The 14,642-nt window shown below is 47.8% G+C and overlaps 1 protein-coding gene across 3 annotated transcripts in view; it reads left to right on the plus strand.

The window, feature by feature from the left end:
• LOC134380170 (protein FAM234A-like) overlaps positions 1 to 1,278 on the plus strand; it is a 39,462-nt gene extending 38,184 nt beyond the window's left edge. For all 3 annotated transcript variants that reach the window (XM_063099766.1, XM_063099765.1, XM_063099767.1), the window contains one exon: positions 79 to 1,278. In XM_063099766.1, the coding sequence (XP_062955836.1) occupies positions 79 to 290 (212 nt within the window). In that variant the 3' untranslated portion in view covers positions 291 to 1,278. The remainder of the gene's footprint in view (positions 1 to 78) is intronic.
• The last annotated feature ends 13,364 nt before the right edge of the window (positions 1,279 to 14,642 follow it).

Here is a 14,642-nt window from a genome sequence, read left to right on the forward strand (position 1 = left end):
CGGCCGGGGCCTGGGTTCCCCTGCCGGGAGGTCTTCTCTGGCTAGTCCTGATGACCCTGATGGCTGTGTCTCCTGCAGTGGTCTTGTTTGAGCCAAGCCGCCACGCTGCCTACGTCCTCCTGACAGGCCCAGTGAGCTCGGACGTGCCCGGCCTGGTCTCTGTGACCAAGCACAAGGTGCAGGACCTTGTCCCAGGCAGCAGGGTGGTCCGCCTGGGGGAGGGCAGGTCAGACAGCGACCAGGCCATCAGGGACCGGTTCACGCAGCTGCGGTATCGGAGTGAGGCGTAGACGCATGTGGGCCGGAGCGTGTGGGGGAGACTGCAGCTGCTGGAATTAAACGTCCCAGGTCTCCACACCGACTCTCCACTCCTGACCCTGGAGATGGTCTCCCACAGGGACCTGTGGCCTTACCGGTCCTCGCCCAGTCATAGCCAGGGACAAGCTGGGTGAGGGGACCTCCCAGGCCTCTCTCCTGCCTGGCACACTGTGTCCTCACTGAGTCCTCACACTGGGTCTCCCTGGGTGCCTCGGGCAGAGCTCAGCCCTGCAGAGCCCCCTACCCCCAACCCACCAGGAGGCCGTTGCCATGGGGACAGCCCAGGTGCCCCCAGACAGGCTCCTCCCACCCCACCCTGCAGGCGTCCCTTCCCCTCTTCCTGTTTGGTTCTTTCCTTCTCTGCACTGTCCCCCAGCAGTCCTGGAACTCAGAGGGTGGTGGGCCCTGGGGGGGCTTAGGGCAGCAGCTGGGACCTGAGGCAACGCCAGTCTCCAGCCCTGCTGAGAGCCAGGAAGGGAAGGAAGCCTTCGGGGTGGTGGGTGTGACCCGGCCTGTGAGGAGCTGGGCTCTGTGACAGGGGCTCCCTCAACAGGATGCTGGGGGGGTTAGTGGCTGCTGATGGGTGCCCTGAGAGGGACTGCACCTGTGTGCTGGCTGCTTGTGCTGCTGAGTGTCCCAAGGGCTGCCGTGGAATGCATGTTTCAGTCAGTCTGTGCCCTCAGTACACACTGGAGCTGCTCTTCCTTCCGGAGGTCCCTGTACCCTGGGCATGGAGCGTTCCCCACTCCTGTGCTCAGACGTCCCCCACCCCTGTGCTCAGACGACCCCTCCAGCCGGGGTCACCTGACAAAGGACTCACCTCTGTGCCTTGTTGCTCCTGAGGTCCAAGGGCAGCTGCCGTGCTGTGTGCGGCTCATCCCTGCCCAGACAGCGGAGCCCACGCCAAAGCAGCCTGACAACCCCAGTCACCGCGGAAAAATCAGAATAAATGTTTTTGCACTGTCCGAAAAAGCCCCAGTGGTCAGATGTGGCCTGGTGTCTGTCTCTGTGCTCCCAAGGAAGCGCGATGGATTTGGTCCTGGAGTAGGTCCAGGAACGTGCCCACGAGGCTCTGGGTCAGGCTGGGGAGGGCAGCGGGAGGGGAGAACCAGCACCCAGACCTGCCTGGTCAGAAACGGGCCCAACACCTCTTCAACACGGCCCCCAGGTGGGCCTCTGCTCTGCACGCCAGGCTCCTGCCCCCATGGAAGTGGGCATGCTCCCAGGGACGAGCACGAAGCCACATTGGAGGGTGGGGGTGAGCTCTGGCAGCCACCCAGGCAGGAGGAGCCTGGGCAGGGGTTTCAGAAAGATGCAGCTTTGGGTGTGGAAATGGTGAGGGGCAGTTGCTTTAGTGAATCCTGTAGGAGTTTCCCGTGGACATTTAAATATGAAAAGCCTTGTTTCAGGGCTGCTCAAGAACAACCTAGTCCTGTTTCTCCTTGTAAAGTCCTGGGAGGGAAACGTGGGGGCTGAGGTTAAAAAGGGTGAGTGCCCTTATTCCAGGAAGCAGGTCCTTTGTCCCTGAGAAAAGTAACCAGCCCATGTGGCCTGGAGCACGCAGCGGGCGCAGTGTCTGCTCCACCCCAGCACGGGGCCCAGAGGGAGGCTGCACCCCTCACCCAGATCTGGTCCTGGAGAGGGGTGACCCTGCAGGCCCTGGAAGCAGCGTGCCCCTGGTGGCTGATGGGGGACAAGTCAGTGAGCACCTGCCTGAGCAGCAGGAATTACGTGGCTGCATAGGGGGGTGCCCTTGCTTGTGGTGGAGGTTTCCATCCCTCCAGAAACATCTGGGACCCGTGGACTTGCAAATAAAGCAGCCTTGCTGGGGGCCAGGGACTCTAGGCACACCTTGCCCCAGAAGCCCGTCCTCCCCACAGGCCCCTTGCCTCGGTTTCCTCACCCCTCCCTCTTACCCTGTTCATCTTGTCCTGCCAGAGCACAGATGGTGCCCCTGTTGTCTTCCCCAAGTCTGCAGCCTGAGAGGACTGGCTCTCTCCTCCACCATAGACCCACATGCCCAGGACCCTCCACAGACACTGCCTCTCACACCCTAAACCCCTCCCACTGACCTTCGCCCCCTTACCACACAACACACACATCACACACATGCATGCCATACATGCCACATGTACGTGCATCATACTGTACACACGCACTCATCACACATGCATGCCTCACTCATATGCACACATCACACATGCATGCATCGTACTATACAGACATGCATCACACACATCACATGCATGCACATGCATCATACTGTGTGCATATGCATCATACATCATATGCACACATGCCTCGCGCACACCACACATAAATGCATCATACTGTACACATGCATCATACTCATCACATGCATGCACGCTTCACATGCACACACACCACGCACACACACCACGCACACATGCAGCACACATCACACTGATGCACACACATCATATACACATCATACGCACACAAGCACTCATCACGTATACACACTTCACATGTATACACACTTTACATGCACACACACCACATGCATGCACACCTCACATACACACCACACAGGCATCTTGTACGCACACACATCATACACACATGCATTCATCACACCCATACACACCTCACATGCACTGACACACCAATACCATGAGTGGGACCCATGGCAGGGTGAGCTCAGAGTGAGGGCCCCAGGATCTTTTATTTCTGTGCCAGAAACAGTGGGAAGGCAAGGGTGCGGGCCAGCCCTGTGTGTGGGGGTGGTGCCCCTATCCGAGCTGTTGGAGCTTCACACTGTGTCTGGGCAGAGGTGGGGCAGGTGGGGGAGGAGGAGCCTCACTGTTCATTGTTAGAGGGGCAGCCACATCAGAGTCCAAGTGGAGCATCAGAGGGCGGCGTGCCACGGACGGGTCCTGGAGCACGTGCTGGGATGGCCGGGGGAGGTTGGTACTTGAAGGCCCAGCTCTGGGGTGTGGTCGCTGGGCGGAAGCGTGATGCAGGCTCAGCGTGGCCTCAGTGGAATTAAGGGACACTCCAGAGTCCCCACTTGGGGCCACACTGGGCAATGGTGGCTTCTCTGGGGCAGGGTAAATTTTCCCCTGAGATCTGCGTCCCTTACCACCAACAGGTGTTACCTGTGGGAACCTCCTGTCTGTGAGTCTTGCTTCCAGGTGTTGCCGGCCGACTTACTGGTTCTAGAGAGCTGGACGGGTGCCCAGTGCTGAACTGAAGCCCACAGAATGCAGGGAGCTCTGTGTGGCCTTGGACTCGCCTTCCTTCAGGTAATAGGTCCTGCCCCACCCATGCTTGGCCAATGAATCCCCCTCCCTGGGAATCAGCATCTGTGCCAGTGCCTTCTGGGCGGGGGAGGGCTTGCCTGGGGAAAGGTGAGGGAAGCCTGAGAGCAGCCATGCACCCCACAGCAAGTCTGGCCCCGGGCACAGGGGACACCCATGCTGGGGCTTAGCAGCTGCTAGGACCATGGGCCAAAGGGATAGGGACCACTGCCACATACAGGACGTTGCACAGGAGGGGCTGGCAGATGAGAACAGGTGGGCCCCATACCGTATACCAAAAAAACGGATCAATGACCTAGGGCTGGCTGGTTAGCTCAACTGGTTAGAGCTCAGCCTTGTAACTCCAAGGTCACCAGTTCAGATTTCCCTACAGGCTAGCTATCCCCCCTCTCCCCAAAAAGGATCAATGACCTAAATGTAAGAACTAAAACTATAAAACTCTTAGAAGAAAATACAAGGGTAATTCTTCATGACCTTGGATTTGGCCAAGGATTCTTAGATATGACATCTAAAGAATGAGCAAAAACAAAAAAATGCATAAATTAGACTTCATCTAAGTTTAAAACTTTTTGCTTCAAAGGATGCCATCAAAAAAGTGCAAAAACAACCTACAGAATGGGAGAAAATATTTGCAAACGAGATATCTGATAAAGGACTTGTATCTAGAATAGATAAAGAACTCCAATTCAGTAATAAAAAACAAATAACCCCATTTTTAAAATGGGTAACGGATCTAAATAAACATTTCTCCAAGGAAGATGTACAAATGGCCAACAAACACATAAAAAGATGTTTAACATCGTTAGTCATCAGAGTAATGCAAATCAAAACCATGATTTACCACTTTATACTCACTAGGATGGCTAGAACAAGTCAGAAAATAGCCAGTCTTGGTGAGGATGCAGAGAAGTTGGCGCCCTCATACACTACCTGTGGGAACAAAAAATAGTGCAGCCACTTTGGAAAACATAGCATTATCATATGACCCAGCAAGTCTGTTCCTAGGTATATACCCAAGAGAAATGAAAAAAAAATCTACAAAAAAAAATCATATACCAAAGTTCATGACAGCATTTTTCATAATAGCTAAAATGTGAAAACAATCCAGATGCCCATCAATAGATAAATGGATACACAAAATGTGGTATATCTATACAATGGAATATTATTTGGCCATAATAGAATGAAGAACTGGTATATGCTACAACCTGGATGAACCTCAAAAATATTATGCTAAGTGAAAAGCCAAACACAGAAGGCCATATATGGTATGATTACATTCATATGAAAGTTCAGAGTACAGAAATCCATAGAGATAAAAAAGCAGATTAGTGGTTACTTAGGCCTGGGGGACAGAAGTGAAAGGGGAATAGAGAGTTGATAGCTAAAGGGTGTGAAATTGGAGTTTCTTTTCTTTTCTTTTTTTTTTTTTTTTTAAAGATGACGGGTAAGGGGATCTTAACCCTTGACTTGGTGTTGTCAGCACCACACTCTCCCAAGTGAGCCACGGGCCGGCCCTGGAGTTTCTTTTTGAGGTGATCAAAATGTTCTAACATTGGGCCGGCCTGTGGCTCACTTGGGAGAGTGTGGTGCTGATAACACCAAGGCCACGGGTTTGGATCCCATATAGGGATGGCCGGTTAGCTCACTGGCTGAGCGTGGTGCTGACAACACCAAGTCAGGGGTTAAGATCCCCTTACCGGTCATCTTTTTAAAAAAAGAAAGAAAGAAAATGTTCTAACATTGACTATGGTGATGGTTATGGGCCCAGCACGCTTCCGCTGCGCAACTCTGCTACTATGGTGATGGTTATACATATTAGTGAGCATACTAAAAATCATTGAATTGTAAACTTTAGATGGGTGAATTGTATAGTATACAAATTATATCTCAATAAAGCTGGTACAGGGCACAGGTCTGGCAGCCTGCCCCCTTTCAAATGCAAACCACTCAAAAGTCAAAAGTTGAAAAAAAAAAAGTCAAACGTTGGTGAAAATGGAAGTCAGCTTTTATTCAGGAATAGTGACCTGAGGAGAAATGTTAGGGTAATACTGGTAAACCTGAAAGAGAGTGGCCAGACTGAAGCCATCTCGAAGTCTCAGATTTACAGAGGGATTTTTAAAGAGGGGGATGAGGGAATGGAACATGGGAAATGAAATGCAGGAGGGAAGGAGACGTGAGCTGTGGGGGCTTCATGCAAGGAGCCAGGTGCAAGGTCTTGCCAAGACTCTGTCTGGTTTCTGCTCCTGTCCTTGTTGTTATCTCAGGGTCGGCATAGTACGTGCCTCGTTGCAAGTCTGCAGCTCCAGGCTGGCTGGAAAACAACTTTACATTTATGTAACTAATGTCATCTTGCCCCATAACCAAGGTTCAAAATATCAAATAACCATCGGAAAAGAGGGGACTCAGAGACATGCATACCAAGAAAAAAACGGTGTCCTTTTAAAATCTTTTAGAGCCCATGCAGTTTTAGGTCCCAGCATGGCTTCAGTCCTGCTCACTCCAACAAAGCTGTTAAAAAAGAAAAAAAGCATGTTATTACTATATCACACATTTTTTAATGTTTTGATAACTGTATTTTAGCATAGTTTTTTTTCCTTTTTATTTCCATGTATTTTATTTTGTGCATGAAAACATTATTCTAAAATGGAGTCCATGAGCTTTACCCAACTCTAATGTATTGAGGTGTCCAAGGCCACCCAGTTGGTTAGTGACTTGTAGATTCAGCCCTAGTTACTTCTGACACTTAGGACTATTTAGAATCTGAATTTTTTTTTTTTTTCTTTTGTGGCTGGCCTGTTTGGGGATTTGGACCCATGATCTTGGTGTTAACAGCACCACACTCTAACCCAGTGAGCGAACCAGCCAGCCCTAGAATCTGACTTTTAGAATCAAAAGAGATTTTGGATATTTCAGTGAACTGCTCCCAACCCTGCAGAGGTACAATGCTCAGGCACTGCACTGCTTTCAGAGATTCTGAGGCTGCCAAAGCTTGACCCATGCTTGTCCCTGTTCCCAGAGATAGCCACAGCTCATGGCTTGTCCCTTATGCTGTTGTGCAGTGTAACCTTGCCACTCTGATGTCAGAGGTAGGGTCCAGGGGGCGCGATAGTCAGCCTCAACCCATCCCATCCTCTTACCAGGTTCTTGACTCCACCACAGGAAAGAATTCAAGAGCAGAGTCACAGTAGGAAACAGGTTTAATATAACAAATAAGAGATACAGATTTTACAGACAGAGTGTGGCCGAGCTCCAGAGACTGAGCAGGGCCCACACCAAGTTTAATACAAAAGTAAGAAATACACACTTAAAGTTCAGTACAGAGTGTGGGCTGGCTCCAGGAGAGTGAGCACCAGCCCCACCTTCTGCTGGGATTCAGCTTTCATGGTTTCACCATCTAATGAATATTCAATTAAGGGGGCAGTTCTGTGTTAGGTAACAGTCTTGCACATGCTGAGTTGGTCTCTTTCTGGAGCATATTCATTGGTTAAATCCTGTCACATGTACCAGGCATATTCAAGAATATTCTGTGCTCTCTACCACCTCTCATGGAAGGTCATTCAACTACCAGGGTTATATAACCCTTCTCTACTGAGCATGGCCAGCTGCTGGATTTTCATAAGCCAGCCCCTTGTGGTCTCATTTTCCCAGGGTTGGTGCTGAAAATAGGTCTAACTGGCAACAGTAACTCTCCTCTAGGGAAGGAGCCAGAGCAGGGGTCTGAGACCTCAGGGAGTGGCTTGAAACCCAGAGGTGTGTCCTGAAACCCAAGCCCAGGGAAACTGAGCACGTCCTGTCTCAACTTCCCTTGGGAAGCAAGCCTGCTCCCCTCCCCTTGGATGGGGGCTGCACTGTGACTGGCTGTAACTGACAGAAAGCAGTGAAAGACAATGGGTAACTTCCAACACTGGGCTGTAAGAGAGCTGCGCTTCAGCCTTCACCACTTGGGACACACATATTTGGGATCTACCCTCCCTGTAAAGAAGCCTAAGGTAGCCACAGAGAAAGAGAGACAGAGGCCCCAGCCCCTAACTATCCCCATCAAGGCACCAGGCATGTGGGTGGAGTCATCTTGGGAGTCCCAGCCCCAGCTGATGCCAGCTGGAGCAGAAGAGCCCCCCAGCTGAGCCCTGTCTGAATCCCTGACTCAGCAAAGAATCAGCAAGAAAAAAATGGCTGTTGTGTTTAGCCATTGAGTGTTAGGGTATTTTATTACATAATAATAGGTAAGTAAACTCCTTCCACCTTACCCAACCTGGCCCAACAGGGCTCATCAGAGATATGGAATCACTTAGCTTCTCCATGGCCAACCCAGGGCTCAAACAGAGGACAACTGGCCCTGAGTCCTGCTCCTTCCACTCCAGTTCTCTCTGTGCCTTTCTCTGTCTGGGATTTGTGTGAAGACTTCAGGCTCACTGGGTTCTGCTGGACGAGTAACTCGGGAGACCTGGGTTTCGGCCCTAGCTCTGGCTCCTACAGACTTACCCTCTCTGAGCTGCCGTCCCTCCTCTGGAAGATGGCAATGACAGAAGCTACCTCCCAGGTACAAGCAGAGTGTGGGGTGCAGCAGGGAGCAGAGGCTCTGTCAGATGGGCTGCCTCCTACTCTCTAGTCTCATATCACCTCTGATCCCTGTCCCTGTCCTGCACCCTCTTTAAAAGCACATTTGAAGTTTCTGTTTCTCCATGACTGTGTTTCTCCATGACAGCCCCTCCTCTCCCATCTCTTAAGGAGCAGATCCTGTAGCTCTCAGATCATTTTTGGTAATTATACATCCAGGTACTGTGGCTTAAACCCCCATCTGGTATTCACTTCAGGACTCATTTCTTTTCAACCCCCAGTGCCAGCCAGGTTTGGGCCCAAATGAGGCTGAGTCTGCAATTTCACTTCTCGCCAAGCTCCCTTCTCAGATCTGACAGAGGGAGGTGCCAGCTTTTGCTCTGCCCAATTTGATTTTGACAACAGCATGGTCTCTGAACAGCTGGTGTGCATGATTTTCTCACCTCTGAGCTGTTCATGGTAAGCTTCCTCCAGGCAGGGCAGCCCTAGCTCCTTCCTAGACTTAGGATTATTCAGACATCCTGTCTTGGGCCCCTTCAGATACAGCCAGGTATCAAGGACCATGGAGAGGCCGGGGGGTCTGCAGCTTTGTGAGTAGAGGGGAGCAGTCACTCGTTCTCATCTTGACTCATGGATTTACTGCAGTCTCAATCAATGTCCCAACAGGATTGTTTTGTGGACTTGAAAAGCTGACTTTAATATAATATGGAAGGACCGGCCCATGACTCACATGGGAGAGTGTGGTGCTGATAACACCAAGGCCACGGGTTTGGATCCCTATATAGTGATGGCCGGTTAGCTCACTTCAGAGAGCATGGTGCTGACAACACCAAGTCAAGGGTTAAGATCCCCTTACTGGTCATCTTTAAAACACACACACATACTATGGAAATACAAAGGGCCAAACACACACACACACACACAGACACACACACATACACACACACACACACACACACAAACACACACACACACTATGGAAATACAAATGGCCAAACACACACACACACACACACACACACACAAACACACACACAAACACACACACACACTATGGAAATACAAAGGGCCAAACACACACACACACACACACACACACTATGGAAATACAAAGGGCCAAACTCCGAAGACCCTCTGGAGAAGACAAAGGTGGGAGGGCATGTTCCACCAGATTCCAATCCTTGTTATGAAGCTGTAATAAATAATTCAGATTGTGTATTGGCCCAGATGTTGACAAATAGACCAAAGGAACAGGATTCAGAGCCCATAAACACCCACACACATATGAACACCCTATATACGATTAAGGAGACACTGCAGATCAGCAGTAGAAACACAGATTTTCAATAAATGGCACTGGGTCAATAGGGCATCCAGGGCTGGCTGGTCAGCTCAGTTGGTTAGACCACAATTTATAACACCAAGGTCAAGAGTTCAGATCCCACTACTGGCCAGCTGCCCCCACACCAAAAAAGAAAAAAAAAAAAAAATAGGGTATCCATATAGAAAAAAAAAAAGACTCTGTCTTGGAGTGAGCAGGACTGAAGCCATGTTGGGACCTAAAACTGCCTGGGCTAGGAAGAGGGGGAGGATTTTTTAAAAGGACAGTTTTTTTCTCTCCACTCTTTCTTCCCATCCCCCGGCTTTCTTACCTCGCTTGCTAAGTAGGAAAATAAGGCCGAGAAACTACTTAGTACTTTGCAAAGCTAACAGTTCTTTCTTTGAGACTTATAGAGTTTTGAGATCAAGGCCAAATGACTGAAGCTGACCTTGGGCACCCACCAAGTACACTGGCGCAAATCAAAATCTTAAGATGAGAACAGAAACCAGACGAGGACGTGGCGAAACCTTGTACCTGACGGATAGAAATGGACCTTGTAACTCACATCTCCTGCTCTCCTGCTTTTCACCTCCCACATTCCATTCCTTCAACCCTTCCTTTAAAAACCCCTCAGTAAATCTAAATCTTTGAGATGGGATAGCCTACTGTAAAGCTAGGGCTGGGTCAGAATCCTGCTGACGTTGCCAATTGTTAAACTCTTTTACCTGCCCGTAATCCTGCACCAACTAGGCCAATTGTAGCACTAGGCTAATGCCTGGGCCTGAAGCTCACAGACCCCTCAAGCCCATTGTCCAGACTGGGTCACAAACCCTTCACATGCTAGCCTGGGTCACAAGACTCCCCACACGCAGGTCTATGAGCTAGGTAACCAGCCAAAAGGTCCTTGGAGCCATAGGTTTAGGAAAGCATGGCCATGAGGAGTGGACACCCAGGGCACTAGATGCCAGCCAAGCCGTGGCTCTGCCCCTGTGCACTAACTCCACTCACACACAACTTATTTATAAAGAATGCACCGCACCACCCCCAACCAGACCCGAGGTGAGGAACCCTGATTAAACTATTCTATTTTCCCAACACTTACCATCTCCTTCAGCTGAATACACCTGCTTTTCTAACACCAATTATTTGACTTCTGAGTGTTTTTTTTTTTTTCTTTCCTTCTCAAGGGGGCAGGCAGCTGGACAGTTCAGTAACAATCTTACAAATATAGAGAGAAATTTCAGTTAGATTAAAGACCTAAATATGGAAGGCAAATCTATAAAATTTTTAAAATACAAGAAAATATACACACATTGGTCCAAGTGCAGGGTGTTTAAAACTAATTGATCACAACCAGTTACAGATTTCTGTATTCCTTGCCCACTCTCACTGCTTCATTTGACTAGCCTTAAAAAAAGAAAAATATAAAATAAAACATATTTATGACCTTCTGTGGAGAAGAATTTTTTCAGGCACAGAAAGTGCTAATCATAAAAGAAATGATTGATAAATTCAACTATGTTAAATTAAGAACTTTTGAAAATATCATGGTGATATTGTCAAACTATATATTTGGTCTTCATCCCTGTCTCCTGACACTCCTAAAATCCTTAGAATCTCCAAAGTAATAAGAGTCTTTTTGGATGCTAATGATGGCTGAAGGCCTGAAGTAGCTTCAGGATGGGGCTGGTTGCAGGAAAGACAAAGGTGGTGTTATGGAATTGGGTCCTCAAGCTCTCTCTATGCAGTGGAAGTTGGCAAGAGGCCATTCAGGAATCTCAGGCAAGGCTTTGTTGGGGCTTCAGCACGAAGGACATTTTCCTCAGGCTGGGTCCCCAAAGGGGAGGCCGGAGAAAGTTTTAAAGGGATTTAGGTAGAAAGGGGTGATTTCTTTTTTTTTTTTTTTAAAGATGACCGGTAAGGGGATCTTAACCCTTGACTTGGTGTTGTCAGCACCGCGCTCAGCCAGTGAGCTAACCGGCCATCCCTATATAGGATCCGAACCCGTGGCCTTGGTGTTATCAGCACCGCACTCTCCCGAGTGAGCCACGTGCTGGCCCAGAAAGGGGTGATTTCTAAACAGGTGGAGGTGGAGATTTCTTGGCACTTGCATACTGGGAAGTCATGCTTCTTCATGGGTCGCATGTCTCATAAGAATGTTGAATCTCTACCTCTGGGTGTGATTTTTTGTATTATAATGAGGGGAAAAGTTGGTGAAAGGTCAGCACTGTAGTCCATCTTGGCACAAACCAGTTTGGTCCACCTCTCACAGCTGGGTCTTCTCTTTTGGGTAAACATCCTGCTCCCAAATTCCTGCAAGATATTGCTTAAGAAATACGTGGCTTAGCCCCTTCTTATCTGGGTATGAGTTGGATTCCTGCGGTTGGGAAGCTATTTGTCTCAGTCCTTTGTGAGTACCTGAGTGGGGTTTTATTAACTTCTGCACTCAGGGGTGAGGGGGCCCTAGCCCAGTCCTTATTCTGTCTCTGGGAAGGGGAGAGAGACTGAAAGTTAAGCTGACCACCAGTGGCCAATGATTTAATCAATTATGCCTATGTAATGAAGCCTCCATAAAACCCCAAGAGACCTGGGTTGAAAGAGCTTTGGGATAGTTGAACTCGTGGAGGTTCCTGGAAAGTGGTATGCCAGGGGAAGGCACCAGAAAGTGAAGGGCACCCCACTGGTGTCCACTGAAGAATTGCTGGCTTGCTGCCAGCAGAGAGAAATCCCCCCACATTTGGTGACATAAGTCAGTCTTCTGTGTTCATTGTTCTGTGAGAGCAGAGGAAAGACAACGTGTTTTCCCCACCAACTCACGCAAGCATGAAGATATTAGAATGGCCAAAATCCAAAACAATACCAAAACACTGACCACACGAAATGCTGGTGGGGATGGGGAGCAACAAGAACTCTGGGAATCCAAAATGGTGCAGCCACTTTGGAGGACAGTTTGGCAGTTTCTTACAAAACTAAACATAGTTGTATCATACGATCCAGCAATCACTCTTCTTGGTATTTAACCAAGTTAGTTGAAAACTTATATTCACTCCAAAACCTGGACACAAATGTTTATAGCAGCTTTATTCACAACTGCCAAAACTTGGAAGCACCAAGAAGCCCTTCAGTAGGGGGATGGATGAACCAACTGTGGAACACCCAGACAATGGAATACATTCAGCACTAAAAAGAAATGAACTATCAGGGCTGGCCCGTGGCTCACTTGGGAGAGTATGGTGCTGATAACACCAAGGCCATGGGTCAAGATCCCTTTACCGGTCGTCTTTTTAAAAAAAAAGAAATGAACTATCAAGTCATAAAAAGACAGAAGAAAATTAAATGCATATTACTAAGTGAGAGAAGCCAATCTGAAAAGGCTACATACTGTATGATTCCAACTATATGATATTCTGGAAAAGGCAGAACTATGGAGACAGTAAAGAGATCGGTGGTTGCAGGGCTTGGTGTAGGGTAATGAAGTGGTGGAGCACGGAGGATTTTTAGAGCAGTGAAACTTCTCTGTATGATCCTGTAGTTGTGGGCACGTGTCATTACACATTCATCAAAGCCATGGAATGTACAGCACCAAGAGTGAACCCTGATGTAAACCATGGAGTTCGGGTGATAATGACGTGTCGATGGAGGTTAATTGATTGCAACAAGTGTACTGGTCTGGTACAGGATGTTGATAGTTGGGAGGCTGTGTGTATGAGGGTGGGGGCACATGGGAACTCTCTGTACTTTCTGCTCAATTTTGCTATGAATGTAAAACTGCTCTAAAAAAAAGGCAATTTAACACACACACATGAAAAGAGAAAAAAGACAAGTCACCAAATGGAAAGAATGTTTTTACCACCGAAAAGCAAAAAAGGTCTAAAATATATGAAGAACTAGAACTGAATGAGTAAAAGACCAATGGTCCAAGAATTGAACAGAAAAATACTTGAAGATTCACTTTTCCCAAGAGGAAACCCAAATGGCCAATAAACACTGGCAAAAGTGCTCAGTCTCAGGAATGTTCAGAAAAATGTAAATAAAAACCACAGTAAAAATCTCAACATCCGAAAATTCCAAGTACAGTGAGGATGTGGATCATTCATGCACTGCTAGTGAGAACATCAACTGATTAAACTGTTTTGGCAAACAGCTTGGAATTATCAAGAAAGTGAAAAGAGAACTCACAGGATGGGATAAAATATTTGCAAATCATATACTTAATGGTCTAGTAGGCAGAATTCAAAAAGAACTCTTACAACTCAACAAGAAAAGACAACCCAATTCACACTCTTGTGTAAAGCTCTCCCCTGAGTGTGGGCTGCACCTAGTGACTCACTTCTAACACAGCTCAAGGGATCAGGTATCACTTTCAAGATCTGGTTACAAATGACTCTCACTGCTCCTCCTCCACCTCCTCCTTCTCTCTTGTGTAGCATGCTGGGAAAGGCCCTGCCTGAGGGGTGGGAGGAGGGGGTGGATCAGGAGAACCTCACTTTCCTCATCAGTATAATGGGGGCATTGTTATACATTGGGGTCTCCCAGATGTTTTTAAATTTGATAGACATGGCAGTTTCTGTCATGTGTAATAGTAGGTAGGTCCCATTCAGAGGCAAACTTCAGACTTCAACACTGTATTCCCCATGGCCTATAAGCCAGCATCCAGGACAAGCTCTGAAGACTGCTTCTTACTTATTTCTAGATATCCTCTTGTTAGGGATTTCTAACTTAATTCCATTCTTGTCAGAGAACATATTCCATATCACTTAAATTCTTTTGCATTTGTTGAGATTTGTTTTATGCCCTACATATGATTAATCTTAGGGAACAAACCATATGCACTCAAGAAAAATGTTTGTTCTGCTGAGGTTGGATTAGAGCTCTATAAACATAATTAGTCCAAGGTGGTGGATAGCATTGTTCAGATTATCTATGTCTTTACTGATTTCTCTGTTCAATCTGTTCCCTCAACTGTTGTGAGAGAGGTATCAAAATCTCCTACACTAATTATATGAAAATGCCTCTTTCTCTCTTTAATGCCATCAATTTTGCTTTGTGTATTTTGAAGTTCTTTTAACAGGTGCATATATATTTATGACTGTTATTTCTTTCTGATGAACTTACTCTTCTATTGTTACGAAATTTTTTCTTTATTTTTGATAATACTCTTT

The sequence above is a fragment of the Cynocephalus volans genome, chromosome 6 (assembly GCF_027409185.1).
Source record: "Cynocephalus volans isolate mCynVol1 chromosome 6, mCynVol1.pri, whole genome shotgun sequence".
In the NCBI taxonomy this organism is placed as follows: Eukaryota; Metazoa; Chordata; class Mammalia; order Dermoptera; family Cynocephalidae; genus Cynocephalus; species Cynocephalus volans.